General features: G+C 55.6%; 2 protein-coding genes across 6 annotated transcripts; both read right to left on the bottom strand.

Moving 5' to 3' along the window:
* Positions 1-336: 336 nt before the first annotated feature.
* On the bottom strand, positions 337-4,676 carry TEDC2 (tubulin epsilon and delta complex 2). Of its 4 annotated transcripts, none has more exons than XM_082428388.1 (10): positions 4,582-4,676; positions 4,398-4,496; positions 4,087-4,157; positions 3,581-3,989; positions 3,064-3,117; positions 2,326-2,419; positions 2,040-2,151; positions 1,847-1,948; positions 1,217-1,407; positions 337-910 (listed from the first exon to the last, which is right to left on the bottom strand). In XM_082428388.1, the coding sequence occupies exons 1-10, from the start codon at positions 4,605-4,607 to the stop codon at positions 761-763; spliced, it is 1,308 nt and encodes a 435-aa protein (XP_082284514.1). In that variant the 5' UTR covers positions 4,608-4,676; the 3' UTR covers positions 337-760. The 4 variants fall into 4 exon arrangements, with proteins under 4 accessions (XP_082284514.1, XP_082284515.1, XP_082284516.1 ...); XM_082428389.1 differs by having other exon boundaries at positions 1,217-1,404; XM_082428391.1 differs by having other exon boundaries at positions 768-910; positions 1,217-1,292.
* Positions 4,677-4,885: 209 nt separating this feature from the next.
* Positions 4,886-25,954, bottom strand: CCNF (cyclin F). Of its 2 annotated transcripts, none has more exons than XM_082428386.1 (17): positions 25,852-25,954; positions 24,620-24,774; positions 23,469-23,575; positions 22,457-22,524; positions 20,904-21,097; positions 20,426-20,479; positions 19,667-19,771; positions 19,277-19,354; positions 16,983-17,134; positions 14,838-15,002; positions 12,816-12,939; positions 12,353-12,533; positions 11,911-11,998; positions 9,910-10,015; positions 9,706-9,833; positions 8,911-9,080; positions 4,886-8,255 (listed from the first exon to the last, which is right to left on the bottom strand). In XM_082428386.1, exons 1-17 carry the CDS (start codon positions 25,865-25,867, stop codon positions 7,780-7,782), a joined length of 2,367 nt encoding a protein of 788 aa, XP_082284512.1. In that variant the 5' UTR covers positions 25,868-25,954; the 3' UTR covers positions 4,886-7,779. The 2 variants fall into 2 exon arrangements, with proteins under 2 accessions (XP_082284512.1, XP_082284513.1); XM_082428387.1 differs by having other exon boundaries at positions 9,916-10,015.
* Between the last annotated feature and the right edge of the window lie 776 nt (positions 25,955-26,730).

Raw genomic sequence — 26,730 nt, 5'->3', positions numbered from 1 at the left:
CACATCAGCCACAGCAATGGCACAGGAGCAGGTGGTGGGCATGGGTGCCAGGAAAGATGGCTGTGGGCAGACAGTGGCCGTCCACTGCGATACTGGCTTGTGGCTTTTTTGTCTTTTGATAAGCCTGGTACAAATCTAGGCACTTGTGGGGAGAGGTTTCAGGTGTGCTTGGGCCAGTGCATGAGACAAGTCCCCAGGGCAGGCCACCTTGAGTGGCTTTGCCCCCTCCCTTCAGTACACAAGGGATATGCCTATTCTTGGTAAGTATACTTGATATATTCTTGGTAAGTAATAAACACAAAGAAGAAAACAAACATGCATCAAGTCCCACCTTGGTATGATTTAAGTATGTAAACTTTCTAAAGTAGTTTTAATGTCACAAGTAGCTTTTAAGTGTACAGCAAGAGAAAACAGAGGTAGCTAAGAAAAGCCCCCACCAGTCTCAGGTCTCCTGAGCCTGTGGAAAGCCAAGCCAAGCTGAGCCCTGACCAGCAGGTTTAGCAGCCATTAGAAAGGCCCTAAGTTCCTCAGGAAGAGCCAGGGGGCAGTTCCCACCCCTTGGAAACCTGGTTTCCTAAGGGGGTACAGGCATCTCTGGGCCCCTGGCTCACTGTACCAGTGAAAATCCCCTCAATGCCCATTCATTTGATTCCTCCTAGGGAAGGGGGGCTCTCACTGACAGTCAGGCTAGGGGCAGAGCCAGCCTGCTTTTGCTGCAGGGTTCTGGGGGACTGGGGGTGGGCCTGGCCATGGGAAGGGCTCAGTCAGCAGGCTTATCTTCTCGTAGGATGGTGAGGAAGCGCTGGCCTCCCTCACAGAGCAGGCTGTGGACAGCCCGGCACAGCGCTAGCCAGGGTGGCCCCAGCGGCTCCTGCTTGCTCACCAGGGGGAGGAGTTCGGCCATCAGGACCTGGGGGGTGGTGCAGGACCAAGGTCTCAAGGGGGCCCTGTCCCAGCTGGCCCAGGGCCCCCAGAGGCGGGCTCAAACCAGGGCAGGCTTTGAGGCACCACGCCCCAGCCCATCCCTCCTCCAGAAGCTCCAGCACCCTCACACGGGCACAGGCCCAGCAGCTCCCACCCTTCCCTGGTGGGTCTTGGCAGGAGGAGCACAGATAGGCTCTTGAGGCCAAGCCCTCATGAGGCTGCAGACCTAGAGTCCTCCCCAGGGCCCACGGCTCCCCGACACTCAGTCACCCACTCCCTACTCTAGAAGTACCTTTTCCAGGTGGATCTGCTGGTGCAGCATGGCCACCCGCAGCCTGAGGGATGCCAGGGTCTGCAGCTCCTGGGTACTAGAGTAGAGAAGCAACTGGGGGCTCCAGATAGGGTCTGCTTCTCCTCCACAGGGCAAGGAGGCCCTGGGGAACCTCCCCTCAGGCCACGGCCCCAGCTGCTGTTCCACCACTGCTGCGAGGACAGGAGATACGGCCTCACAGGGCAGCAGCCAGGCACCTCCTCCCCAGGCCCCTTTAAGGGGGTGCAAAGTCTCCCCTTGCCTCCTGTATGAAGCCCTAATGTCCATGAACAACTAACTCTTGCAATACCAGGCATCTGCCAGTACCTCTCTGACTGTCACAAGGCACTTTTTCAATAACTAGATAAATAAGTAAGCTACTCAGTGGTGGGATCTGTGTGTCGGGAGAGAGGTTGGAGCAGGGGTGCTGTGCTGGCCAGCTCCACAGCACAACTGCAGAGAACTCAGAATGCAGTGGGGAGACACAGGGAAGGGCCGGCCTGCCTGCCTGCCTGCCTCCGCTCCCAGGCTGCTGTTAAAGTCCCAACACCACCCCGTGGCTAGGGGACTTTGATCCCAACCAGACTTCAGCACGGGCGGGGCAGGCCTCACCTGTGCACAGCTCCCGCAGCCTGTGGAGACACTGCCCCACGATGGCCTGCAGCTCCTCCAAGGTGAGCAGGCAGTGGTACTCCTGCATCCAGTCCTTGGGGTCTACATGAGAGCCAGGGGGAGCAGGTCAGGTCCACACCGGTCCTGAAGCCCTCCCCACCCTGACCAGAGACGTGACTAAGGGCCCACTAACCTGCCGTGAGCTCTTCCCCCATTCGAAGTCTTAGCAGCAAGCAGGCCTTCTGCAGGTGCCGCACCTCCGCCTCCACCTCGGTGGCACTGAGCCTGGAGCCAGGCCAGCCTGACTGCATGCGGGTCAGGGAAAGTCCCCTGTGGTCAGGCCCCTCCGCTTTCCCCAAGGGCTAGGTGCTGGAGTAGCTCTGGCCCTTCCTGGAGTTGCTCCTCCTCAGACTCGCCAGGTTTAGAGCCAGATCCTCTGCCCCCCCCACCCCTCACTCCCCCAAGCCCCACAAGGATACAGTTGTCTGCATTTTCTGGAGGAACTGCATTTTGGCGGTGGTAGCAGCATCCACAGAATCACTGGTCTGTGTAGAGCTGAGCTGGGCCCACAGGCTGGGATGCACACATGCGCAGCCCACAAACCAGAAAGCAACATGGTTACTCCAGCCAGCTGGGCTGGACCACGAAAAGTAGGCAAGGGCCAGGGTATCGGCCCCAGCCTGGGGTGTCTGGCTCTGCTGAATGTCAGGAGGGGCCTTTGGGGGTCCTGGGGAACCGAGGGGGACACTGTCCATGAAAAGGGGACAGAGCTGACCCACTCTGGGAAATGCTAGGAGAGAATTCAAGGAAAAAGGGGAGAGGAGCCAGCAGTGACTGGTGACCAAAATGTCTGGTAAGAGTTTTGGATGCTGGCTCTGTACCAGGCACAGCACTAACACCCGAAAAGGCACCACCTCATTTAACCCCTACAACATCTCTAGAAACTGGTACTATTATTCTCATCTCCACAAGAAAGACAAATGGGGACTTGGAGACACTAAGTGCCTTGGAGCCTCAGAGGCCGCTGGCTGAGTCTAAGGTGACTACAGCCGTCCTAGGGAGGCTGACTCTCCTAATGTGGAGAGTGTTGCCACCCAGCAAAGAAAGCTGAGGGACCCGTGGGAAGAGTCTTACCAGTGGGAAGCCTCAGCCTCCCTGCTCTCCACACTCCCCCGGTCTCCCCTCCCCCTTCACCCAGCCACAAGACTCAGCCTCACCGGGAATTCCGGGAAGACGCTTTCCTGAAGGCCTCGGGCAGCTGCAGCAGGATCCTGTCAGGGAAGCCGGTGCTCAGGGCAGCTCTGTCTCACTCTGGGGGCTGCAGGCCCCACTCCCTACTCAGAGCCCAGTGAGGGATGAAGCTCACCCACCCCTCAGACAGGGCTTCCAGGGTGACCACAGGAGCCAGCCCAGTCCAGGTCCCACCTGGCAGAGAGAAGAGAAAGCAGAGCCCAGGCCTTCGAGAGCTCATGTGGAGCCCTGGGGCTGGGTGGGTAAATGGATAGGGCACAGGACAGGCCCCAGTGCATCAAACGTGGGACCTTCACAGCCAGCTGTTCCACTCTGCCAGCTTCTGGGCTTGGGCCTCATGGGGTGGCATCCTGGGGCTCCCCTGGCCCACATCCAGCTCAATGCCCTGCCCTCCCTGTCACCCCAAACCCAGACTCCTGCTGCTGCCCAGGATCTGATCAGGTAGAGACAGTAGTTCCTCTAGTGAGGGTCTGGGAAACCTACCCCTTATCCTTGAGTGTAAAAGCTTCTGGGGCCTGAGAAGCAGCCGACAGGACTATTTGTTCGTTCCTGAGGCCTGATTCAGGCTTGGTGGCTCCAACCCCTTGCCCCATACAGGCCTGATCCCCCACTGACAGAAGCCTGCGCTCAGGGAGGTCCTTGGCAGGCACCCTGGTTTGGCGGATGCCCCTGGGGGGTTCTGTCTCTGATGCACGGCTGCCAGCCCTGCGTGAGGTGCTGGGTGGGGCAGAGGCTCTGGTGGCAGGGGAAGTGGCAATGGACCCAGACTTCAGGCTGGGGGCCTTGTCTCCTTCTCCAGCCTTTGATATGCCTTTTCGCACCCGTACAGCCTTCTCCAGTGCCTGGGTCAGAAGCTCCAGCTCCTTGAGGTCTTGCGGGCTGGGTGCGCATGCTGCAAAAACCAAGAGTCATGTAAAGGTCCCTCACCACTGCATGTCAGAAGACAGACCAGGGGCGGCACCTGGAGAAGGTGGGTGGCTGAGGTTTACCTGCAGATGGGGCCTCTTCATTAGTTTCTGGCCCTGGGGTTGGCTCCGGAGCCAGGGTCTCGGCTGGTTCCCTGCGAAGACACAAGGCAGCCGTGGCACGGCCAGGAGGCACTGCCCGGGCCCAACAGGCCCCCAGGGCCGCCTGGCCTAGGGGCAGACCCGCAGCCTCAGAGCCTGCAGGAAAAGCGGGGAGCACTGACAACCCGCAACTCGGAAGTGAGCGCTGGGCCAGGCCTCCCGGCCCGGGGTCTCTAAGCGGGGTTCTGACGGTCCGAGGGAGGCCTAGCCGGGTGGTCCCGGGGTCCGCGTACCAGGCACGCAGCAGCCGCCGGGAGACTCGCAGGCTCCGCTCCAGCTGCCGCTGTCGCTCGGCGCACGAGTCCAGGGCGTCACGCAGCTCGGCCACTAGCCTGGAAAGGACGCACCAGAGGCTCAGCACCCTGGCCAGCCTCGGGCCGCGCACCCTCCCGCCCCCTCCAGCGGCGCTGGACCCACCGGCGCGAGCTGCCGGCAAGCAACATGAACGCGGTAGCCGTTCTTCACGATCTGCCGCCACCGCAAAATCCCGCCCCTTCCGGCCTAGAAGATCGCCCCTTCCGGCCGGACTGCCCAATCCCGAGCCCAGAGTTCAGGGCCCGCCCTACCCGATGAAGATCCCGCCTCAAGGCGCCCCCCGTCCCGCGGGGTCCAAGGAGTGACGCCGGTTCTGAGCTCGGGCCGGGAGCAGCGGAGGGGAAGCGGGTGAGGACCTCGGGTGACGCTCAGGCTTCTGGGTTGGATAACCAGGTAGATGGTGGCACCTGTGATCGCTTAACGGTTGGCTTCGTCTTTGTATTGAAGGCGCTCTAAAGCAGGGCCCTGCTGCCTTGCTGACCCCGGGCCACCTAGCACAGGGCAAGGCACATGGAGGGGCCCAGTAGGTATTTACTGCAGTCGCTAGAAGTGAGGATGACATGTGTGTTGGGAGCAGGGACAAGGGAGGAGGGAGTGTCCACTTTTGGATATGTTGGTGAGGTGGGTGATGACATCCAGGGGAGGCATCAGTGGGCACCTGGGCAGAGGCGGATGAAGCCCAGGAGCCAAGGATGTGGCACATGGAGCAATGGGACTGGGCAAGCTGGTCCAAGGTGGGGCAGGTGTGCATGGATGGGGACAGGTGAGGGGAAGCTGGAGCCCAGAGAGGTGGAGGGACAGCAGAGCCTGGTGTCACAGAAACCAGAGGAGGCTATCCCAGGAGGGAATGTCTGCGGGATGGGGGAACGGGGCCTTCAGAGAATCAGGAGACACCTGGCGAGGAGGGATTGTGGGGACAGATGCTGGCTGGGAGGAGTGGTGCGGGCAGCAGGGTCCACTGTAATTGGAGATAACAGGAAAAACAGATGAATGCCAACCCCTCAGGGGCCAAGAAATCTCAGGGGAGAGCAGGACGGGTGACAAACCTGGGAGGGGTTGTTTCAAGTTGGCGAGGTGTCCATTTCACAGTTGCTGATAGGAAGGTGCTGCAGCAGAGGACAGAGACACAAAGGAGGGGAGTTGAGGGTGCCAGGCAGAGAAGGGGAAGGGGGTCAGGACCCAGGCAGCCCTGGAAGTGCCCTTAGGGTGGGCCCCTCCATCGGTAGTGGCCTATTTTCTTGCCTAGTGCGGGGAGGCCGACAGCATTCTGACTAAAATGAGATTCTCTGTGAGGTAGGAGGGGAGGGGAGAGGGCTTCAGTCAGTGCTTAGAAGATTCAGGGAGACCCCACCCCACCCCACGGTCAGGTGGTACTAGGTCCCCACTGGAGTGGGAGAAGGCAGTTCAGTCATGCACATCATGCAGCTGCTACTACCCTCATCACATTTAATCCTCACAACACCCCTGTGAGATAGGTATTATTGCCCCCTCTTACAGATGGGGCTGAGGCTTACACATGCCTAGGGGCACACAGTCAACAGGGAGGTCTGCAATCCCTATGCTGGGATTCCCTTACTCAACCATGCCTGACCCAGGGTGGTCAGAATTCTACTACAGTAGCAAAAAGAGCTCCTACAGGGAAATCAACACTCAGAAAAGCCTCATGGAGTCAGCATCTCCCTGTCCCTGTCGTTTTGGTTCAAGAGCATTTGGGGGACACTCCTGGCTAAGTGGTTCTTTCTGACATTTTCGAGAGGAAGCAAAAGCTATCAGGGTGAGTGTGTCAGCAGGGGAGAGAGGTCAGGGTCAGTCTTCGTCAGATCCCAAGTTCCTGGGGTCATTATTCTCAGGAACTCAAAGCAGATCCACCCTCACCCAACAAACAGGTCCTCTACATCTTGCTCTTCTGTATCTTGGTCAACTCAGATGTTACAAATAACATTTATTTTTTTTTCTGGCTAACCTCTCTGGGAAAATTGGTTTTGCATACAGTGTCAGAATAGCACTGAGGGGTTTGAATCAAATTTTCTTTTTTTAGTTGAGCCTAAATAATGTTGAGAATTTTTTAAAAATTAATACCTTCTATTTTTAATGTTTTTTTAAAAATGTATTTATTTTATTTATTATTTATTTTTGGCTGTGTTGGGTCTTTGTTGCTGTGCGCGGGCTTTTCTCTAGTTGCGGCGAGCGGGGGCTACTCTTCCTTGAGGTGCGCGGGCTTCTCGATGCGGTGGCTTCTCTTGCTGTGGAGCACGGGCTCTAGGCGTGCAGGCTTCAGTAGTTGTGACTCGCGGGCTCTAGAGCACAGGCTCAGTAGTTACGGCGCATGGGCTTAGTTGCTCTGCAGCATGTGGGATCTTCCCGGACCAGGGCTCGAACCCGTGTCCCCTGCATTGGCAGGCGGATTCTTAGCCACTGCGCCACCAGGGAAGCCCTAATACCTTCTATTTTTAATTTTTCTTTTGTTTTTTATCTTAGAGGGATGGAGGATGGAAATAAAGACAGGGAAAGAAATGGCCCAGACATTCCGAAGTTCATACAGACATCATCTGTTGGGGACACAGACAAACCATCGCAGGAGAAGGGGCAGATTTCTAAAATGAGCTGAGAATATGGGAGAAAGAGAGCCTGTGACCAAGACATCAAGGCCCTGGCCTGCAAAAATGTCAGGGCCCACTTGCCCGGTATTCACACGCAGTCCAAAACAATCCGCGGGGCAGAGTTCCCTCACGATAGGACCCACCACCCAGTGAGGAAAGGAACGGCTGCCTGGGGCAGGGCAGGCCAATGTGGGCGCAGGGATGGTGTGCTCAGCTGTTGGCTCCCCCTGGAACCCCGAACCAGATAAATGTGGGAGGGGGTGAGCTGTGCCAGGATACCTGGGTCACACATGTTCTCAACTGTGAAAGCTCTCAGCTCCCGGAGTGCCTGGGGCTCCGTGGGGCTGGGAAGTTCAGGACGTGGGCTTAAGTTTCCCAGAGAAAGCAGGACAAACATGGGAGGGGACAGAGAAATAGGCTTCACACAGTATGGCATGATTGCTTTGAGGCTAAACTTTCCAGAGAGAAGGAACTGAGTTTTTGTTGTGATTTAGACATTCTGATGGCTCGCAATGGGCTCCCCTGGAGAAAGAAACTTACTGCCCCAAGTTCTCCTTTCTATTCCCCGTGTGACTGCCACCAGGGGTTTACAGGGATCCATCTCCAGCGCCCCCCCTCCCCCTCCCTAGTGCAACAGCAGCCCTCCCTCAGCAAACATTCACTTCAGCAAACATTCACTGCAGCAAACACACTGACACACTCACAGCTTCAAAAAGCCCAAGTTCATGTCCTCCTCCTCCTCATTGTGGGCAGACAGGTTTTTCCTCTTCACCTGTTGCTGGGGAGCACAGCTCTCCGGGGGGCTTGGGGGACGACACTGTACACACGACTTCCTCGCGTGATGGTGGCAAGGCTGTGTGTTCAAGTCGCTGCCCGGGGACAGTACTGAGGTAGATCGGGGAAGGCCCCCCAAGCCATCTGCGGAGTTTGTGGGACTCGTGCTGCTGACAGAGGAGTACCCTGAGGTCGTGATGTCCTTGCCTGGCCCCCTCCTGCTACACAGAGGGCGCTCGAGCCCTGGGGTCCAAGGTGTCTGGCTGCCTGGTGCCGACGCCTGTGTGTCCTGACGCCCCTCCTCCTCCGGGCAGGCCTCCTCATCGCTTGATTCCTGGCAGCAGTGCTGTTCCGGGTTCAGGTAGACCACAGTGACATCGAGGACACCGCTGGGAGCCGTCACTATGGGAGATGGGGAAGAGGTCAGACCATAGCCTGAGCATTGGGGTGACCCCGTGCCCAGTCAGGACCCAGGGGAGCCCAGGGTCCAGCTCTTGGCCACACATCCTGAACCTCGCTGGACAGTCCCCTTTCCTTTACGTAAGAAATTGGGGGTGAAGTGTCTCCTTTCAAACTTGGGGTAATACCCAATGTGACTTAGGGGACAGTAGGAAGTGACAACAAACTGGCCATCTAATAATTTAGTTAATCCCCTCAGTGGACAAAAAAATAGCAGTTGGAAAATCAACAGAAGCTATCGAACTGGGCTTCCTGTGCAGATGGCTGACGAGACATGGGTCCAGAGCCTCCTGCAGCCTGCCCTGGACAGGTGCCTGAGGGACAGAGCCCAGCAGAGGGCACATCTCACACAACCTTCTAGAAAGGTCTGTTCCTCTGTCCCTGACCTGGTGAGGTCCTTCCACCAGCCCAGGTCCAGCTGGAGGTGGGCGCAGGTTGGGCCCACATCCTATCCTCCCTGTGGGCTGGTATTCCAGGGGCTCTGCTCTCTAATGTCTACCTGTGTCTGGACACACTCTCCTGCAGCTCAGGCTGGGGGCCCTCCTGCCCGCTGTCTCCTCTGGGGCAGCACCAGGTGGTCTCCGGCCCTGGCACTCACCATCACCCTCCTTCTCGCCCTCGCTCTCTTGGTCGCCCTCGTAGCCGGAGCAGTAGTCCAGGCTCCAGTCCAGGAAGCTGCCCAGCAGTGTCTCCTCCTGGCTGGACAGCTCTGCGGTCGGCGTGGTGACGAAGCTGCCCCTGTCCTCCTGGAGGCTGTTCTCCCGTTTCCTGTGCGGTGGGAGAGCCGGGAGCCGGGTCATAGGCAGCAGTGTTGGGAGGCCCAGTCTGGTTCTTGGCACCTGCCTGACCCTGCCCCCATGTGCTGTGAGCAGAGACAACACAGCCACCCAGGAACTGCCCTCAGAAGCTCAGGGCAGATTCGCAGAAGCAGGGCCAGCAGCACGGCGAGGTTCCTGCTCATCTGGACTTTGTAGGATGGATAGTTCTTTAGGTGGGTGAGGTTGAGGGGGAGGTTATTCCAGGCAGTACAGCTGGGACATTGAGATGGAAGAGACGGGGGTAAAAGGGATGCACACAATGAGGGCACAGCTGGAGCGCTGGGAGTGACACAATGTGGTGGAGCAGAGCAGTCCCGTATGGCTCACACCGGGCGTGGGGCAGGGCCAGAGCCTGAGCGGGCTCAACCTGTGCTCAAGACCACCTTCCCTCACAGGGAACCAGGCTGGAGCCAGAGAGCCACACTGGGGAAAGGAGACGGTACTGTAGGCAGTGGAGACTACCAACCGCAGCTTCAGTTTTCTGGTGATCTGCTCTCTCCCTGCTGCTCCTCAGGAGCCCTAATGGCTGCACAGGTCACGAGGGAACCCAGGCCTGGCCTGCAGGGCTCACTCACCGCTTGCTTCTCCTTCCAGAGGGAGAGCTGAGGAAGGTGTGAATGTCTCCTGTGCTGAGGAAAGACGCAGGTTCTGGGCTCTCTTGTTTCACCCCTAGAGCTGCACACAACTGGCCGTAGCTCAGCACCTGAGGGGAAGCCGGGGTCAGAGGGAGGGCCGAGGCCCCGAGGGGCAGGCGAGGACCTCCGCTCCCTAGCACCCACCAGCACCTCTTCCTGGCTGATCTCTTCGTATCGCTTGTCCTCAAATCGCTGCTTCACGGCGGTGAGAGAGACCTGCCTGTAGTCCTTGGGGGCATCGTCGTGGAAGCTGCCGACAGAGGGACACGTGAGGGGTAGCGAGGGGCAGGCAGTGCTGGCACCTCCACCCCAAAGGCTCCCATCTTTAGCCTCCACTCACTGAAGTGAGAGAGGACAAGACATTTTCAAAACCAGCCCAGCAATGGGAATGAAGCCCAGCACTGCTGTGCACAGTCTGGCGGTTCCTCGAGTCACCTGACCCCCAGGTGCATCCCCAGGAGAAAGGGGAACAGAGATCCACACAGAAACCTGGACACATATATTCACAGCAGCACTATTCGCAACAGCTGGAAGGTAGAAAAACCCCAAATGTCCATCAGTGCACGACTGAATAAACAAGATGTGGTCCCTCCATCCAGTGGGCTATTTGTACAGTGGAAACATTATGTAGGTGAGAGGCTGGTCACAAAAGGCCCCATGTTGTATGAGTCCATGTTGGTGAAACATCCAGAACAGAAAGAGCCAGGAAATAGATGAGTGTTTGCTGGGGGCTGGTGGGGAGGGGAAACAGGAAGGTAATAGGTAGCGAGGGCGGGGTTTCTTTTGAGGGTGGGGAAGATGTTCTCAAATCGATTGTGGTTTGTGATGACGGCTGCACAATTCTGAATATACCAAGAGCCTGTTGAATTGTACACTTTAAAAAAAAGTTTCGTTCGTAAATAAATATGTTTCCAGTTTATCTGGATCGGGAAAAAAAAAACAACTCGGTGGGGGGCGGGGGATGGGTGTAGGAAGGCAGCCAAGCAGCAGCTTTTGGCAGCCTGGTCAGGCACCGACTCTCTGCACTGGTCTGAGCAACCTCGGGGTCAGACACGTGTTGACCTGCCACCGTCACCCATGCTCTTATCCACCAGCGACGAGGTCTGGGCCCTGCAGGAGAAACGGGGTGCACACACTACCCCAGGAAATGCTGACAGGCTCCCCGTGTTAGCGGGGAGGGGGAGAAGTGGCAGATGGGCCAGAGGGGCTGGTCAGAGGAATCTCTAGACTCGTGCCCAAGTTCTGATCTCATCCCCAAGGTGTAAGCAGAAGCGCCATGCTCAGAGGCTGCCCTGTGGAAATCCAGGAGGCGGCTGGGACAATGACCGTGGGCAGGTGAAGAAAGTGCCTTGGCTCCGAGAGCTGCTGGGATGCAGGGACAGAGAAGCAGAAATGGGCTGGCCTGAGGGCTCTGATAGGATGACTGGGGCCTTGTCCACCAAGCACCAAATGAAATCTACAAGGAGGAATGGCCTGGCGTGGACACGCTGGCAGGGGGGTCTGTGGCTTGGGTCAGAGGTTGGCTTTTAGATGTGTTCTGAATCCTGGAAGTGGTTAAGTCTCCCAGGGAGCGTCTGGGGACAGGCAGAAAGGCAGAATTACCCGTACCCTCGTGTCGGGGAAGGGGACACTGAGGCAGTGTGGCCTGGCGGAGAAAGGAGGAGGTCCCTGGGGGCTTTAGCAGATATGCATGTGGTGGGGAGTGCAGGTGGGACTGAGGAGTGGGAGGAGCGAGTCTGCCAGCCAAGCTGAGACAGGAGGCGAGGGAAAGGGCCAAGGTGTGTGCCCGGGGCTGCGGTCTGCCAACTCCAGAGCTGGAGGCCAACCTGTCCTAGACTGAAATTACCGCTGGTCAGGGAGACAGTCTCATTTTTTCTTATGTTCCACTGCCCACGGAATTAGGTTTGGGTTGGGGGGAGCTGCTGCCCACACATAAAATGTTAAAAACGTATGAAATAAGCAACATGGCCCTGGAATTTCTAAACGTCAATCCTGAGACACATGGCTCACGCGGGGAAGGTCTGAGTGTCTTGACAGCCCTCACGTGAGAGCAAATTCCCCCTGGACTTGCGGTATTGAGGACACACCCTCTGTGTGGGGGGACGGCCGGGGGGCTGTGGGGGAATTGCTTCCTTACACGCTTACCACTTTTGGTGAAGGCTTAAGACACAGGGGATGAGGTCTTCACAGGAGAACCCAGTGAGGTCCCATAACCGAGTGGTCCAGGGCTGTGCTGGGGAGGAAAGCAGGAACAGTGGGGCCGTTCTGATGCCCACTCGTGCCCCACAGCCCTGATGGTTCTGGGATGGAGTTTCCTAGGGCTCAGGGTTGAAAAGGCCCCAGGTACAGAGCATGCGTGCTCATTGTCGACAGCGTGGGAAATATTAAGCTAGAACTGTCTCTAACCTCACCCCCAGACAATGGCTTTTAGTCCATTCTGGTGTTTCCTTCTCCAGGAGATGAACACACTTCTTTTTCTCCCTCCAACCCCCTTGAATTTGAGCACTGGCTCCTGACTCCAGGAATCCCCCGGACCACTGGCTCAGCCCATGTTCTGAGTGGCTGGTGGGGAGGACCAGCTCCTTACTCTGCCCGTGTGTCAGCCTCGCCAGGAGCAGGGCGGCTGCAGCCAGGTGGGCCGGGGCATAGGCGGCCAGGCTGGTGTGCAGCAGGGAGAGCTCACAGAGGAAGCTGCACAGGTGCTGGGTTCTTGGCGCCATGGGGACCAGCGTCAGCAGGACGTCCTTGTAATCGACCACAGTGGGGACCTAGAGGGAACGGGGAGGCGGACGTGGGGTCTCAGCACACAGAGGGCCCCTCCACCCACTCGGTGGGGAGGCTGGACCTTAGAAACACCACCCTCGGTGTGGTCAGCCCAGCATCTGGCCTGACCGCTGTGCATGCCAAACAGCTGTGGCCTCGCGCCCTCTGGGTCCAGGAGGGCTTCCCAGAGCAGGGAAGCTCAAAGCCATGCAGATACCCTCTGCCCTTCCCATGCCCTCACGTGACCTCAACTTTGATTCAAAAGGAAAAAGCGAGTGGCCACTTACTCGAATCTTTCCTTCCAAGGCAGAGATGATCTCTCCCATCATCCTCACCAGGTCCTCGTATTTGTACGTGTTGTCTGTGAGCCACACAGCCTCCCGGATCGTCAGGATCTCTTTGCTGATGAACCTGGAGTGTTAAGAAGGGGTCTGAGCACTGAGCCCACTCCCCTTAGTGGGGTGATCACTTTAGGCTTCAGTGATGGGGTTGGGGGGTCCAAAGAGTGGACCCGGCTGCCCCTAGCCGCTGAGGGTAACTGAAAAGGTCAGATGAGCCTATCATGGGGGCTGGAAGGGAAGGGGGATTAGTGTTACAGATCAGTGGCAGTGAGAGCTGCTGGACTGCTAGGCATGCAGGTGTTTCTGCAAAACGCACCCACGAATGACATGATCGGTCAATCCTCTTAACGACCCGAGGGATGAGGGTTCGCCCTGCCTTGTGTCAGCTTCTATGGAGCGAGTATAAACAGCTTTAACCCAGAAGGCAGATGAGCCAGCAGAACCAGAGATCGAGGTTGTTTGAAGGTCTGGACCCAGCACGGGGTCTGGCCGTGGGAACTGGACTGTCCTTAGGCAGGTGGTCACCCTGTTCTCTACTCTCCACCAGCTCCAACTATCAGGGAACACGCTAGTCCAGCGGCCTGCCGAGGACACCTCCCCACACAAGGGTGGACTGGGACCGGGCCCTTGTCTGCTCTGTCATGGGGACTCTGCAGCTCCCGCGTTTGCTGTTGGCTGGGCCAAGAGAGAGGACAGGAGTTGTAGGGACCGCAGGCGCTGGGGGATGTTATGTGAGTGGGGAGGGCGAAAGCCCTGTGCTCGGAGCAGCGGCAGGTGCTGCTTTGAGAGTGGATGTAGGGGCATCTCGGCTTCTAAAAATCTTTCAAAGCAATTATCATCTCATTGCCAGCAGCCTGTGGTCTGGTACCTCAGTCTCTCATTGCAAGGACGTAACTATGCCATTTAGATCCAGGGAGGCTGGGGACCCGTCTGTTCAGCCCTCCCTGGTGACAAGACCTGGAACGCCGGGTTCCGAGAGCACACGTGAGAGGTGCCGGACAGCGTGTGGCATTTGCTCACCGACCCTGAGCCCACGGACCCTGCTTCCACAGCCACCTAGAGACCCCACTTCCCAGTTCCCGTCATGGCCACATGACTGCGCTCACTGCAAAGGTGGACCTGGTGGCCTCAGGGGTCATGGCAGGTAGCAGAGAGCAAGTCAGGACCTGGGCCTCCTTCATGACGTCATGAAACAGATAAACCATCCCAGTGACACAAGCCTCTGGGTTACCATGCGGAAGACAAATCAGTCTGTCCATAGCTGACACCACTGTGTGCAATGAGCCTGTTTCTCCCTCGCAAGCCTTACAGATAAGGATGTTGGTCTGGAAAGCACCGCCCAGGGGAGATAGCAGACCACGTAGAAGTCTGCTTTAGGAAAACAAGAAAATGCAAAATGTATGGTGGGAACTGCCATCCACATTGTGTCCAAAGGCAAAACTGGGTGGAAAGGTGGATTTAGGTAAAACTTAAAATGGTCTGATTTGAAAAGTCAGAGCTGCTGTAGGGGTAGGCTGCCTCTCTGAGGAGGACGCATCCTGCCCACGTGGTTGGAGGGGGTCTGTGGGGAGTTGGGGGTGGGGGGCACATGAGACCGATGAAACGCAGGTCTCTGGATGCAGAGTTGAGAACCGGACTGGCAAGGGCAGCCGCCTGTGACCCTCCCTCATCGCTGTGTTGCCCTCAGGGGCCAGGGGAAGAGGGTTCCAGCCTGAGCCTGCCCGACAGAGGCCACGTTCTGGGTCCTGAGGCCGCGTGTTGGGATGAGCGGCTGCCCACACACCAAGGGTCAGCCCTGCCACCCCTGTGTGGGTAGGACCACTTGGCGTGGGCACCCACTAAAATGAAAACCCCTGTCATATGGAGGTGGGGTGCTGAAGGCTTGTTCCACTGAAAAGCCAGCCTGTGAACTGGGCAGCGCCAGCATGCTGTGTTCTGTCTGCGGGCCCAGCCTGGGGGGCTTCTCACCGGGTGCAGATGACCATGCAGGCGATGCCCAGCAGCTGGAGCCTGTACCGGGGCACCAGCCGCCTCCGCAGGTACCGGTCCACGCACTCCACGGTCAGGTGAAGGCACAGGCTTGAGAAATCCTTCATGGTGGCGACCTCTACCAGCCAATCGATGAGAATGTACCTGTGGGAAGAGCACCATCCCTGAAAACCAGGCCAAGCCTTCATGAGTGTCCCGTCTCCCATTCCTGCCCGGCCATCTGTCCCGAGGGGTGAGCGATCACTTTAGGCATCATTGGCTTACCCAGGCACCTGTCCAAGGCTGAGACACCCTGTCCAAGGGGCTGGGAGGCCCCATGACTCCCGACTTTGTTCCTGGGAGGCAGGTGGGCTGCACATATGTGTACTCTGCCTCCCCCACCCCGGGGCCCCCAGGCACTGGATGAGCCTGGACCGTCACTTGTAAGGGAGCAAAGCAGGTCTGCTCTGTGGACCTGGGACAGGTCACAGGACAGGAGAAAAGTCAAAGTTTATCGTCCTGCAAACCTGTCTTCTCTCTGAGGAACTCTCACCCGTGGGGTCATTTATCACAACCCTCCGCAGTGGAGCCAAGAGCCAGGAATGCAGCTAAAGCAGGATTCCCTGAGCCTATGTGCTGGAGTTCTCAGTCACCCAGCAACCGTGATGGAGGACTTGGGCCGGTAGAGCCAACAGACATAGGGTCCCTCCTCGACGGGGCTAAAAGCCGGGCCAGGGACACAGACGTCACAAGGGGATACTGCATGCAACATCAAGGATGCCCAAGCATGGTGAACGCCTTTTTGCACAAGGGAGAGGAGACGGGGAGAAGAGAAGCAAGAGAGAGAAGAAACGTGGTGGTGAGTGATTCTAGGCAGACAGGAAGGACTACTCCAGGTGTCAGCCCGGACAGGAGCATCTTTCACAGGCAGAGGGAAGGAGGGAGTGCTGGGGCCGAGTTGGGGAGGGGAAGAAGGAGGCGGGATGAAAGGGGAACGGGCTGGGGAGGAAGACACGCAAGGCCAGGTGTTTCAGGATTAGGGGCAGAAGAGGAAGCTTCCTACGCAGACACCTTTGACAAGCTCAGTGATCTGACTTATAAAAACAGACCAATGGAACTGTACATTTTAAAATGGTTAAACCTGAAACTAATGTTACATGTCAATTATAACTCAATAGAAAAAAGGAAGAAAAAGTCAGCTGTTGCTTAACATAGAGGAAAATGTAAAGATGCTCAACTGGGGGGTTGAAATGATATTATTTCAATAAAACTACTTTAGCTCTTGAAAAGAAAAGAAAGGTTAAGTTTATGTTAACCCCCACCCCCAGCACACAAAAGGAATAGCAACGGTCCCCCGGCTCCTGCCACCAAAAGAAAGGCAGACTGGGAGGGCATGGCGTGGGGGAGGGGGCACCACCCCCAGCACAGACACAGGACTCAAAATCACAGCAGCTTGGTGACATTTAATGTGGGAGCCAAGGACACTGCACCCCCTGCTGTGAGTAAAGATGGAGCCTCTCCAGGGAAGAGAGCTTACCAGGTGCTGGGCTTTGTCTGCCGCAGTACAGCCAGAGCCTGCCCATTATAAATCTAAAATGTATTTGAAATCTCTGGTGTAAGCTTAAAAAATTATTCACATTTTCCATTTTACTCTCTAAACATGTTCTGTGATTGAGTGTAAAAGTGTGTTATCTCCAAACCTCGGAGGAAAATGGACCTGCAGGAAGAGGCAGTTTGTGGGGGTTCTGAGGCTGCAGGCACATGGCAGCTGCCCCCCGCACTACCGCACGCTGATGCGCATGATGATGGGTTGGAAAGAAAAGGTGGTTTTTTGGCATCATTTTTGAAAGATGTTTAGTATGATTTAATATAGTCTGAGGCTTAAAAAGGAAAACTGGAGAGAGCAGACATTTATGTGGGAAATTTTTCTTTTCAAAGCCCTGGATAGCTTAGGCATTACTGGTTTTAGAAAACACACACACACACACACACACACACACACACACACACACACACACATCCAGGTGGGGTTGATGACGCAGGGACCCTGTGACAGGAGGCTCAGCTGAAACAACAGACAGACCCTGTCACGCGGAGACGGCTGTTGCTGCCTCCTCATCGGAAGCTCTGGCTCGGACCCCTCACCTCATTGTGTCGTTGAGTCCCTTCTGCACAGAGAAGACCCTCTGCTTACTGACAGCGTGGGAGGCCTGGAACAGCTGGCAGACTATCTCGTTGGAGGCTTTCGCTTCCAGTCCGAGCTGGTTTCCGTGTGCACAGGCTTTGGCTAGAGACAGCTGAGGACGAAAAGACTCGAGGGATGAGCAGGGGGTTTTGAGGTTCCTGCTTCTGAACGCGAGGAGGATTCTGCCTGTACATACACTGGCCCACTTAAACCTTCTAAGCCTTCTGAAACCAGGAGGGCCAAGATTTTAATCTTTCGGAAATAAATAATATATCACAATAGAACATTTTAAAAGGGACAAAAGGTGCATAATGGGATGTCAGTTGACTTCCTGCCCGGCACAGCTCCACGGCCAATTCCAGTCTTCTGCCAGCATTTTCTTTTAAATTAAGTTTGTTTCTGCTCACCACTCCCTAGTGAAAGCTGATGCTCTGGGGGAGGCCACGTAGCACAGCGGCCGAGAGCTGACTGGGGGCTCGAATGACCCAGCTTTAAGACCTGGGTCTATGTGTGACCACAGGCGAACTGGGGGCTTCACTGCACCTCAGTTTCCCTTTTCACCAAATGGCACGACAGCAGCAGCTTCGGCAGATGCCATGAGGATTGAATGAGATGCACGAGCACCTTGCTCAGGACCCGCCGGGGCCCACCAGGCCCTCGGTGGTTACTGTCGACCATCTCTACGTATTTCCTTCCAGAGTTTTCTATGCACTTGTAGCAGTGTGCATGTGCATTTGTGATCACAGAACACACATGTTACCTTTTCTTTGCCTGCCTAACGATAACGTGGTTCTTTGTGATAGGAGACTTCTGTAAGCGTGTTTTCCTTGTTCTTCCTTTGAGGGGGTTTCTGTTGGTTTTGTCACTTTGAGGGTCACCTTTGTGCAGTCTTGTGCACCTTCTGCTCACGCAGTCGACCCACAGGCGCTACCTGTGCCCAGGCGCTTTCTGAAATTCCTGCGCGCATTTTCACACACACTCATAGGAACACTATTTTATCACATGTTTGCTGGCAAAAACTGCTATCGTTAAAAATGTATATTTTCAGGGCTTCCCTGGTGGCGCAGTGGTTAAGAATCCACCTGCCAATGCAGGGGAAACGGGTTCGATCCCTGGCCCAGGAAGATCCCACATGCCGTGGAGCAAATAAGCCTGTGTGCCACAACTACTGAGCCTGCACTCTAGAGCATGTGCTCTGCAACAAGAGAAGCCACGACAATGAGAAGCCCGCGCACCGCAACAAAGAGTAGCCCCTGCTTGTCTCAACTAGAGAAAGCCCGTACCCAGCAACAAAGACCCAACACAGCCAAAAAACCCCCCAAAAAAACAATAAAAAAAAGCCGAAGTGTATTTTCAGAAGTTACTAGCTATCCACTCAAAAACACAAAGACTACGTGTATATGATTTGCGAGTGTGATCAGCCACGATCTCTTTAAACGTGTGCCTTTTTGACTAGCAGAGAGGTCAAACCTGCTCCGTATTTTGACTGCTTGTATTTATTTCCTCTTTTTTGAGTATACTGAGGCCCTATGAACTTCTACAGGGCCTTACTATTCTTATTGATTAGTCTGAGCTTGAACTAGAACCACATTGTTCATTGTTGTATTTCTTGTAAACTTGTTAAGTGCCTTCTTGGACATAAACATTACAACGTCCTGTGATGTGTCAGGTGGGCCATCCCTCTTTGTGATTTCTTCCCTAGCTTTTAAGGGCAGATGACTCTCAGCCCCCAACTTGATGGGGTGACAAGAGCAAGCGTCTGCCAGCTTGGCAAAGGGGGACTTTCTTTGATGTGTCTTGAAATAATGACTTTACAGCTACACAGGGAGAGTGTCTGGAGAACGCCAATTACAGACCCCTGATGTCCTGGTTCCAACACTGGACAACCTGGTGAGCAGGTCAGATAATGAGAAGAGGACAGCATTCCACACGCCAATCTGCTCTAAGGAGCTCTAAGTTCTGTTGCCAAGATGCTTTCCCTACAGGCCAACTTTAGGGAGCTGTATAAATTTTGATACAGATGTAGTCCACAGCACTTAGAAATTAAGTGGCTGGCTGTCTTAGATGCAACGGGCAGAGATGAGGAAAGTGCTTCTGGGCTCTCCTCCCCGCACACCCTAGAGCTGAAAACTCCCTTAGACTAAGTTCCAAACCCTGGGCCACTCTTACTGCGTCCTGGGTGGGAACCCGGCAGTGTTGCCCCCACGGTCCCCACGAGAGGAGATGTCAGGACAAAGGCCAGCTCCCAGCTCACCTGCGCTTCCCAGCAGCCTTTGGCAGCAAAGTCCCTGAGTTTCCGGAAGCTGTGGAGGCATCGTCCGGGATCTGACATCTGTCAACGGGAGAGTCACCATGCCCTTACATGGTCATGTCTCTGGAGAAACTCAGAACCAACCCATAGTCTTCTTAAATGTTCCCCCTGACACCTCCAGAGGGTCCCCAACTGTGCTTTCTTCCCAGCCCTTTATCCCCCAAATGGTGGTGGTCGTTTCAGGGGCAGTGCTGAGAGCAGCCCCATGACCAGCAGCTCCTGGAGCCCCAGGAGGACCCCGGCTGCGGTGGCAGAACCTTGCCAAGGGCTACTCTGGAGATTGTGCCTTTGGCCAACATAATCCATTCTTTCCCCAGACCTAGGCCCACTCACATCCATCTTTCTGTCACTTTCCCAGAGGAGGTACGAGCTGGTCAAACACCCCTGGTTAGCAGACTCTTCAAACAGGTCCCGGGCCTGCTTCTGTTTCTCTTCATCCTAGAATAAGTACCTCTGAGTAATCACATATACTGTTCTCATCTTTAATGAGTTAACTACATTAGAGTAAAAACAACTTGTCTGAAGATACACGATTTGACAACGAACTCGTGAAGGCAAGCCCACGAGTTCTGCCCTCAGGCCCTGCTTCCTCCTGCACGAGGTTTGTGCTGGACTTGGCTCCTGGCACTGCCCGGATGGTGATGGGGGAGGGTTTCCCAAGATCTTCCAGCTCCTCGCTCATAGTAAGTGTCCCTCCCTGCTGCTGTCAGAGCACCTAGCACCAGGAGCCACCACCTCCCCCAAGACTGCTGCAGAGGGGGTTCCCGAATCACAAGGCTTACTAAGTAGAGAGGTCTGCGTGAGGAGTGGGAGGGAGCCGCCAGTAGCAGAGCCGTGAAACAAATAGACCCGGGGTCCTGTCCTGCTCAGACACTCTTCCTGGCTCCACACAGTCTCACAGACAGGGCTCATCTTGGCTTTGAACCCCGGAAGCCCCCTTCTGCTGCCTTTCACGCAGTTCCTGGTTCTTGGTGCTTGAAGCTGCCAGAAAGGCGAGCAGCACAAAAATGCAGACCCGCTGTGCCCTGCGTGCTCACCCGGGCCAGGACGCCAAACAACGCAGGGCCCCGTGGGATGGCAGAGGGGACTCACCTCAAAAAGAGTCAGCACTCTCCCCAAGCAGTGCAGTATGGATGCTCTGTGAGTCTAGAGAAAGGAGGTGGAGGAGGAGGGGTGACTGTCAGCGGACAGAACTTCCCAGGGGCTGTCCCTCCGGGTGTGGGTCTTCCTGCTCCCTGCCCAGCCCCTCTGCACAGAGGACCGCTCCCTGATTCCAGGCCTCTGCCAACTGCTTCACAGAGCCTCAGTCCTGCCTTTCCAGCAGTCAACCCGTCTGCAGCCCAGCCCCTCACCCGATTCCCCTGACCCTGGCTCCGAGGCCTCCTCTCCTGCTAGTCGTTAGCAGATGCTCCCACATCTGCACTGTTTTCTGTGCCTCCACTGCCCTCGGGTCCCTGACTTTACATGGTCCACAGCATCTCCCCTCAAGGTTTTCTCACCTCCCGGGACCCTACGGGGCTCAGCCCGCCTAGCACGGCCTGCCCTACTTGTACCCCTTGCCAGGACTCACTTTCTGCAGCTGGCACTCCATCCTGAGGCTCTCGTGAACCACGGCCTTGCAGCAGCTTCCGGACACCGACCAAGGTGGGCGGATGAAGAGCCAGATGAAGGGTGCGGCGCCCACATTCAGGCGCTCCGCGAGACTGAAGAAGCGAGAGGCCTTCAGCCCGTTCACTTCCGCCCGGGCCTCATCGGACACAGACACTGAAGAGACGGACAGAACACAGCCCAGGATGTCTCTGGAGGAGGGGTGTGGGAAGTTCCCCAGTCTTTTTGGAAAGTTTAAAGCCTTAAGCCGCTACAACGTGAAGTTGCTGGTGTTTTAGGACAGAAGAGCTGGGATGGGGGCTCCTCCCTTTTCTTCCCATGTTTTGTGAACCAAGTGCCCTGCGGCTCCTCCCAGCGGCCTGGATTCCGAAGATCTGGGAAGGTCCCCCCCCCGTGGAGGCATCAGATGCCCATCCTCCCTCCTGTGGGGAACTGCTGCCCAGCCCCCTGTTAACAGGTAGGGGGTTTCTTTGTGAGGTAATGAGATGATGGCTCCAAAATGAGTGGTGATGGCTGCACGACTCTGTGAAGATACCCAAACCACTGGACTGTACACACTATACAGGTGAGCTGAGTGGTGTGTGAATTTCGTCTGGGCAAAGCCATCTGACAGGAGGGTGGGCGCAGGACTGCTCATCGTCTGCAGGTCCAACAGTCCTGTCAACCAGCTGTGACCGGGGTGACCTCTCAGCAAGATGCCAGGTCTTTTAGAAGCAGAAAAATGGCAACTATACCCAAGTCTTTATGCATCTTGGGAGCTGGGACAGGACGAACTGCAGGCTCGCTCCTTAGTGTGCTCAGCAGACAGGCAGCAATTGGGAGAGAGGGCCGCACCGGGTTCTTTCGAGGAGCACCTCCCCCTTAGGGGTGAAGGAATCTAGGTACCAGGCTGGCTTTGACCTGTTTGTACTTGCCTCCCACTTGGAGCCTTGGCTCCCTGTGTTACTGACACTTGGCATCAGGCACGCTTTGACCGCTGCCCCAGGTTCCTCAGATGAGCTGTGGCCAAGGAGAGAAGCCGGGGTCTATGCATGGGCTGTGGTGTTAACTAGGCAGCCAGGGAGGGCTGGCTTGCCTGAGTAGCCCCCATTCTGAGGCTCTGCTCAGAGTCACTCGTTGTCAACCGAAATTAATGGTTCATTAAAAAAAGAGGCAACTCCCCCAAACTACAAAATCAAACTTCATCCATGGGTCCCTGAGCAGGACGCCTCTGGCACAAGCCCCCCAGGGGGGACGGTACACAGCCAGACACAGCAAGAACAGCGACTAAACTGCTGACACGGGCAAGGGCTCATGCTTGTTCTATTAGGTTTTTTGTTTTTGGCTACACCACGAAGCATGCGGGATCTTAGTTCTCCAGCCTGGGATCTAACCTGTGCCCCCTGCAGTGGAAGCACAGAGTCTTAACCACTGGACCACCAGGGAAGTCCCTCGTGCTTGTTCTGAAACGTCAGTACCAAGTGGGGTGAGGCCAGCCCCAGCGCCAGCCCCAGCACCAGCCCCACGAGGACTTACGGCCTTCATTGTAGAGGTAGGCTATGCCCAGCTTCACAGCAGCTTCAAAATTCCCTTTTTCGGCAGCCCTAGAACATTAAGAACATGAAACATCACATGATTTTATTCCATAAAGGTTATGTTCCACCACAGCACTTAAAACTACAGTACCTATTTTCTGAACAGAAAATTTTTTTGGCAATGCAGCTAAATATCAATTATCCATGACATGCTACAACATGGATGAGCCTTGAAAACACACTTAAGTGAAAGAAGACAGACACAAAAGGCCACATGTTGTATGATTCCACTCATATGAAATGTCCAGAATAGGCAAATCCATAGAGACAGAAAGCAGATTAGTGGCTGCATAGGGTTTGCGTTACTATAGGGAAAATAGGGAGTGACTGCTAATGGTTATGGGGTTTCATTTGGGGGTCATGAGAATGTCCTAAAGTTAGATAGTGTTGATGATTGCGCAACTCTGTGAGCATACTAAAAACCATTGAGTTGTACACTTTAAACGGGTAAATTGTGTGGTTGGTGGACTATGTCTCAGGCAGCCTGCCTGTGACCACTGGCACACTGCAGCTTGCAGCCCCTCCGGCCCTTCCTCTAGGTCCCAACCCCGGCCGGGGAGGTGGGATCAGCCAGTCAGTATAATGTAATAGGATTCAAATCGCATTGTTCTGACCAAAAGAAGAGGGCTGAGGAAAGTTTCCACATGCAGGTGACCTGCACCTGAGTCACACACAATGGGTCACAGCTCAAGTGGACCCTTCAGAAGCACCGCTGTGACTAATGAGAGTCAGGCCTGTGCTGGTGGTGTGGATGACCCATGACTGTGCTGGAAGTTGTGTGACTCGATGGGTGAGGTCGACAGCCCTCAGTCACTCCCTGGGGGATAAGGTGTTGGCGGGAGCAACAAGCAAGAGGAAAATCATTCCCAGGTCAGGCCTTGAGACACAGACTGGCATAGCAGGGAGGCCCAAAGGTGGGAGAAAGCCACGCTCTTCTCAGGGTGCAGAGATACCTTTCAAAGAGCTTCAGGTTCTTTGGAGAAGGCCACAGCTCCTGGAAGCTGGCACATGCCCACACGCTGGCATGGTTATCCACCAGGTACTTCAGGTGGGAGTGCACCTGAAGAACAATGGAAGTGGGGGAGTGGCAGTTAATCAAGGGACCTCCCAGAAGCCCCACTTCTGGAGCTCTTGAAGACAGGTTGTAGACAGATGTAGGGTGTCCTGTTTCCCTCCCCACCCTAGTAGTAAAGGCCTAGCCTCTGTGTATCAGAGTAACTAACAATTGCTTTGAACAGAGAAAAGAGCCCAGAAACAACTTTCTCTGTGGCTCTAAAGATGGGGACAGTGGTCCCGGAAGGGGGAATAAGCACCTAGGCTGAGAAAGGGGATATAATGCTATAATACCTACAAGGATCAGGGAAACCAACTCTAATGGGAACAGGTAGGTCAGAAATCTGTTTTGAGCTCCTCTACTTAGGGTCTTGCTAGTGGGAGCACAGCTGGAGCCTGCAGGTCAGTGGGGGCTCTCAGAAAAGACTGAAACACATGACAGCAGCCTCAGGTAGGACTTCTGTCCTGGGTGATAGCAGGAAGTGTCCAGGCAGGGGGCCCTGAGCACAGGTGAGCATTTTAAGTGCTAAAGCTTCCACTGCCATTGGAAATTCAGCACCCATGGATATTATGAATGCAATGGAGGCAGGTTTGGGAGTCAGAGAAGTGGGTTCTTATTGGTGTTCCCCCACTAATTTGCTGTATGCCCTTGGTTAAATCGCTCAAAGTGAGGCTTCAGTTCCAAAATCTGCAAAATAACTCCCAGAGTCCCTTTCAGTGCTGAATATTACGTGGGCTTTGTCCTCAAGAACATACTATTTTTCTTCTTAATACTATCTTATTTCTTGAGGGATGCAAATTTCACTGTCATAAAAGGGTATTTTCTCTGTCAAAATAAACACTACAATGAGCAGACTCAAACCTTGCTGTCCTACGTTTTAGCTTTCCTGCAATCAGAACAACCTCAGGCATCTATTACCAATATCACCGTTGTTTCCTCTACCTTCATTTGTAGCCAAAGTTTTTGTTCTGACATTTAAGACACGAAGCCTTCATGGTACAATATAACCAATGATGCCAGGCCTGACACTATTTTCATCTGACAACTTACAGCTCGGACAGCGAGGATGTCTCCAACAGAAAGCCATTTCAGGATATGAAAGAGCACATCTTCAGGGAGACTCAAGATTGTTAGGTTTCGGGGTCTCCTTCTTATTCTCCGCTTTGTAGGATAACAGAAACACTTGGCACACCTACAGTGGATCACTTAAGAAAAAAAATCAGAATGGTCTAAGTGATGTGTTGGAAACGAGTTGTGCTGATATGAAAAGTTACATCTGAACATGATTTAACAGTTACTGACCTCTGCCCCAGCCATATTTACAGTCCTAAACAAAGATTAAATAAAGGAGTAGTAGTGGTACAGAAGACATCATCATTCATTCAAATATTCAATAAACATTGATGGTGAGTAGTAATCATGTAACCTGGCTATTGGGAAACCTTCTGATCCAGAGCCCAGATGACAACCAGGAAGGGGGAAAAAGCAGCCAACGCTGATGATGGTTAGCCTTGCATTTCACTCTCAGGGAGGCGCCTTGACCCTTACTGATCTCTTTGCTTCTATCTGCACACATGACTAAAATGCATAATGTTAATAAGGATCTGTGGACTTGAACAGTCTGGTTTTCGAGTCCAAACTAGGAGGGTCCACCCTGCAGAGAAGCCAAAGGTGGACTTGGAGGCCAGGCCTGTCCCAGCTCTGCGGATGTCAGAGCTGCCCAGCCAGTCTCAGTGTCCTCTCTCCCCACAGGAGGTCCTTCCAACTTCAACTTCAGCAACTCTTTGCTGACTCTAAGCAGACGACATAGAAGCTTGAGGCAGGAGAAGCCCATCACCTACAATTTACCTGGTTTCCCACCCGTTCCTTCCTCCAGTCCCCACAGGAGGTGGCTGCTCTCCCACCCGCACGACTCCCTCCTCAGGGCTTCTTCCTGCCCCCCTCCCCTCGCTCTTCACCTGGGTCTTCCCATCATCAATTAACACGCTGCGAAAGCCAAGCGTAAACGCAGGGCGACCGATCCCCGCGTTTTACCGCATTTTTCTCATCCCCTTGCTCTAGGACAGCCACGATAATAACCACGGAAACCTGAGTGGCGCTCACGGCCCTCGACAGGTGGCAAACCCCGCGCGCCGCTTTCACGCGGAGCAGGGCGCTCCCGGGCATTTAAACCGCGCTCCGGGCGGTCGCCGCCGGGAAGACACGCACCCCGGGCCGAAGGGCTCGAGCCAGCCCTGCTCAGTCTCGAGGCCGCCCCGCCGCGCCCCGCGCCCAGCGCTCACCGCCTCCGCTCCCCATAACCGTGGCTGCCGTCGCTGCCGTCGCCGCTATCGCTCCCAGTGCCGCCTGCCGGCCCAGAGCGCGCCTCCCCACGCAGGCGCAGACCCGCCCGCCGCCCGCCGGAGTTTTCAAATGCACCAGGCGCTCCCATTGGCCCACCCGGGGGGGCGCGCGCCACTGCTCGGCCGGGCCCCGCCCCCTCCCCGCCCCCTCGGACTCGGACGCTCGCGATTGGCCTCGCCAGGATGCGAATTCGAACGCCGGCTGTTGATTGGTAGAGCTTGCGCGGCCGCCCCGCCTCCCCGACCCTGGCGGGGGTCCCTAAGGAGCGTGGCTCTGGGCTGGCTGCAGCGGCGTCTCTGAATCCGCTCCGGCCCGCGTGGACCTGGCCTGTTCTGGGCTTAGGCATTGCGGTTGACTCGGCGGCAAGAGGTCCCGGCGACCGGAGGCCACGGCATGCAATGGTTTGTCAGTGAAGGTCTGAGCTGACCGGCCGCGCCTCCGAGCCCGGGGTCTCGGAGCGGGGACCCCGACGTGGTCTTCTACCTGCGGGGACGCAGGCTAGCCGGCACCCGCGGGCTGCGCCTCACCGAGGCTGGCCCTGACCTTTCCGACCCGCACCCCGAGGCCGCACGCCCTGCTTCCAGCCCTTGCTTCAGGCGAGGAGACCCCTGGTTCGGTGGCCGAGTCGCTGTTGGCATAGATCGTAATGCAGAAAGTGGAGTCCAGAGACCTGGTGCTTGAAATCTTCATTGACTCATCCAGAATGTTTGACTCCTTCTTCCCTTGAAACGTGGCTCACTCTGGACCCCTCTTCCATCCCTGCCCAGGGCAAGCCCTCACCTTCTCACTTGGACTAGATATCGTCCCCTGTCAGTCCC

The sequence above is a fragment of the Balaenoptera physalus genome, assembly GCF_965194825.1.
Source record: "Balaenoptera physalus genome assembly, chromosome: 16".
In the NCBI taxonomy this organism is placed as follows: domain Eukaryota; kingdom Metazoa; phylum Chordata; class Mammalia; order Artiodactyla; family Balaenopteridae; genus Balaenoptera; species Balaenoptera physalus.
The sequence above is the reverse complement of the archived record's forward strand: the minus strand, read 5'-3'. Positions and strand labels throughout refer to the sequence as shown.

Coding starts and splice junctions, on each gene's coding strand:
- TEDC2 (XM_082428388.1), bottom strand. CDS start 4,607: ATGTTGCTTGCCGGCAGCTCGCGCCG. Junction 2,420..3,063: donor GCGTCTTCCCGGAATTCCCG/GTGAGGCTGAGT, acceptor TGTGCATCCCAG/CCTGTGGGCCCAGCTCAGCT. Junction 1,949..2,039: donor GGGGGAAGAGCTCACGGCAG/GTTAGTGGGCCC, acceptor GCTCTCATGTAG/ACCCCAAGGACTGGATGCAG.
- CCNF (XM_082428386.1), bottom strand. Junction 21,098..22,456: donor CTACCTCTACAATGAAGGCC/GTAAGTCCTCGT, acceptor CCGTCTCTTCAG/TGTCTGTGTCCGATGAGGCC. Junction 11,999..12,352: donor GAGGCTGACACACGGGCAGA/GTAAGGAGCTGG, acceptor TTTCCTCCCCAG/CACAGCCCTGGACCACTCGG.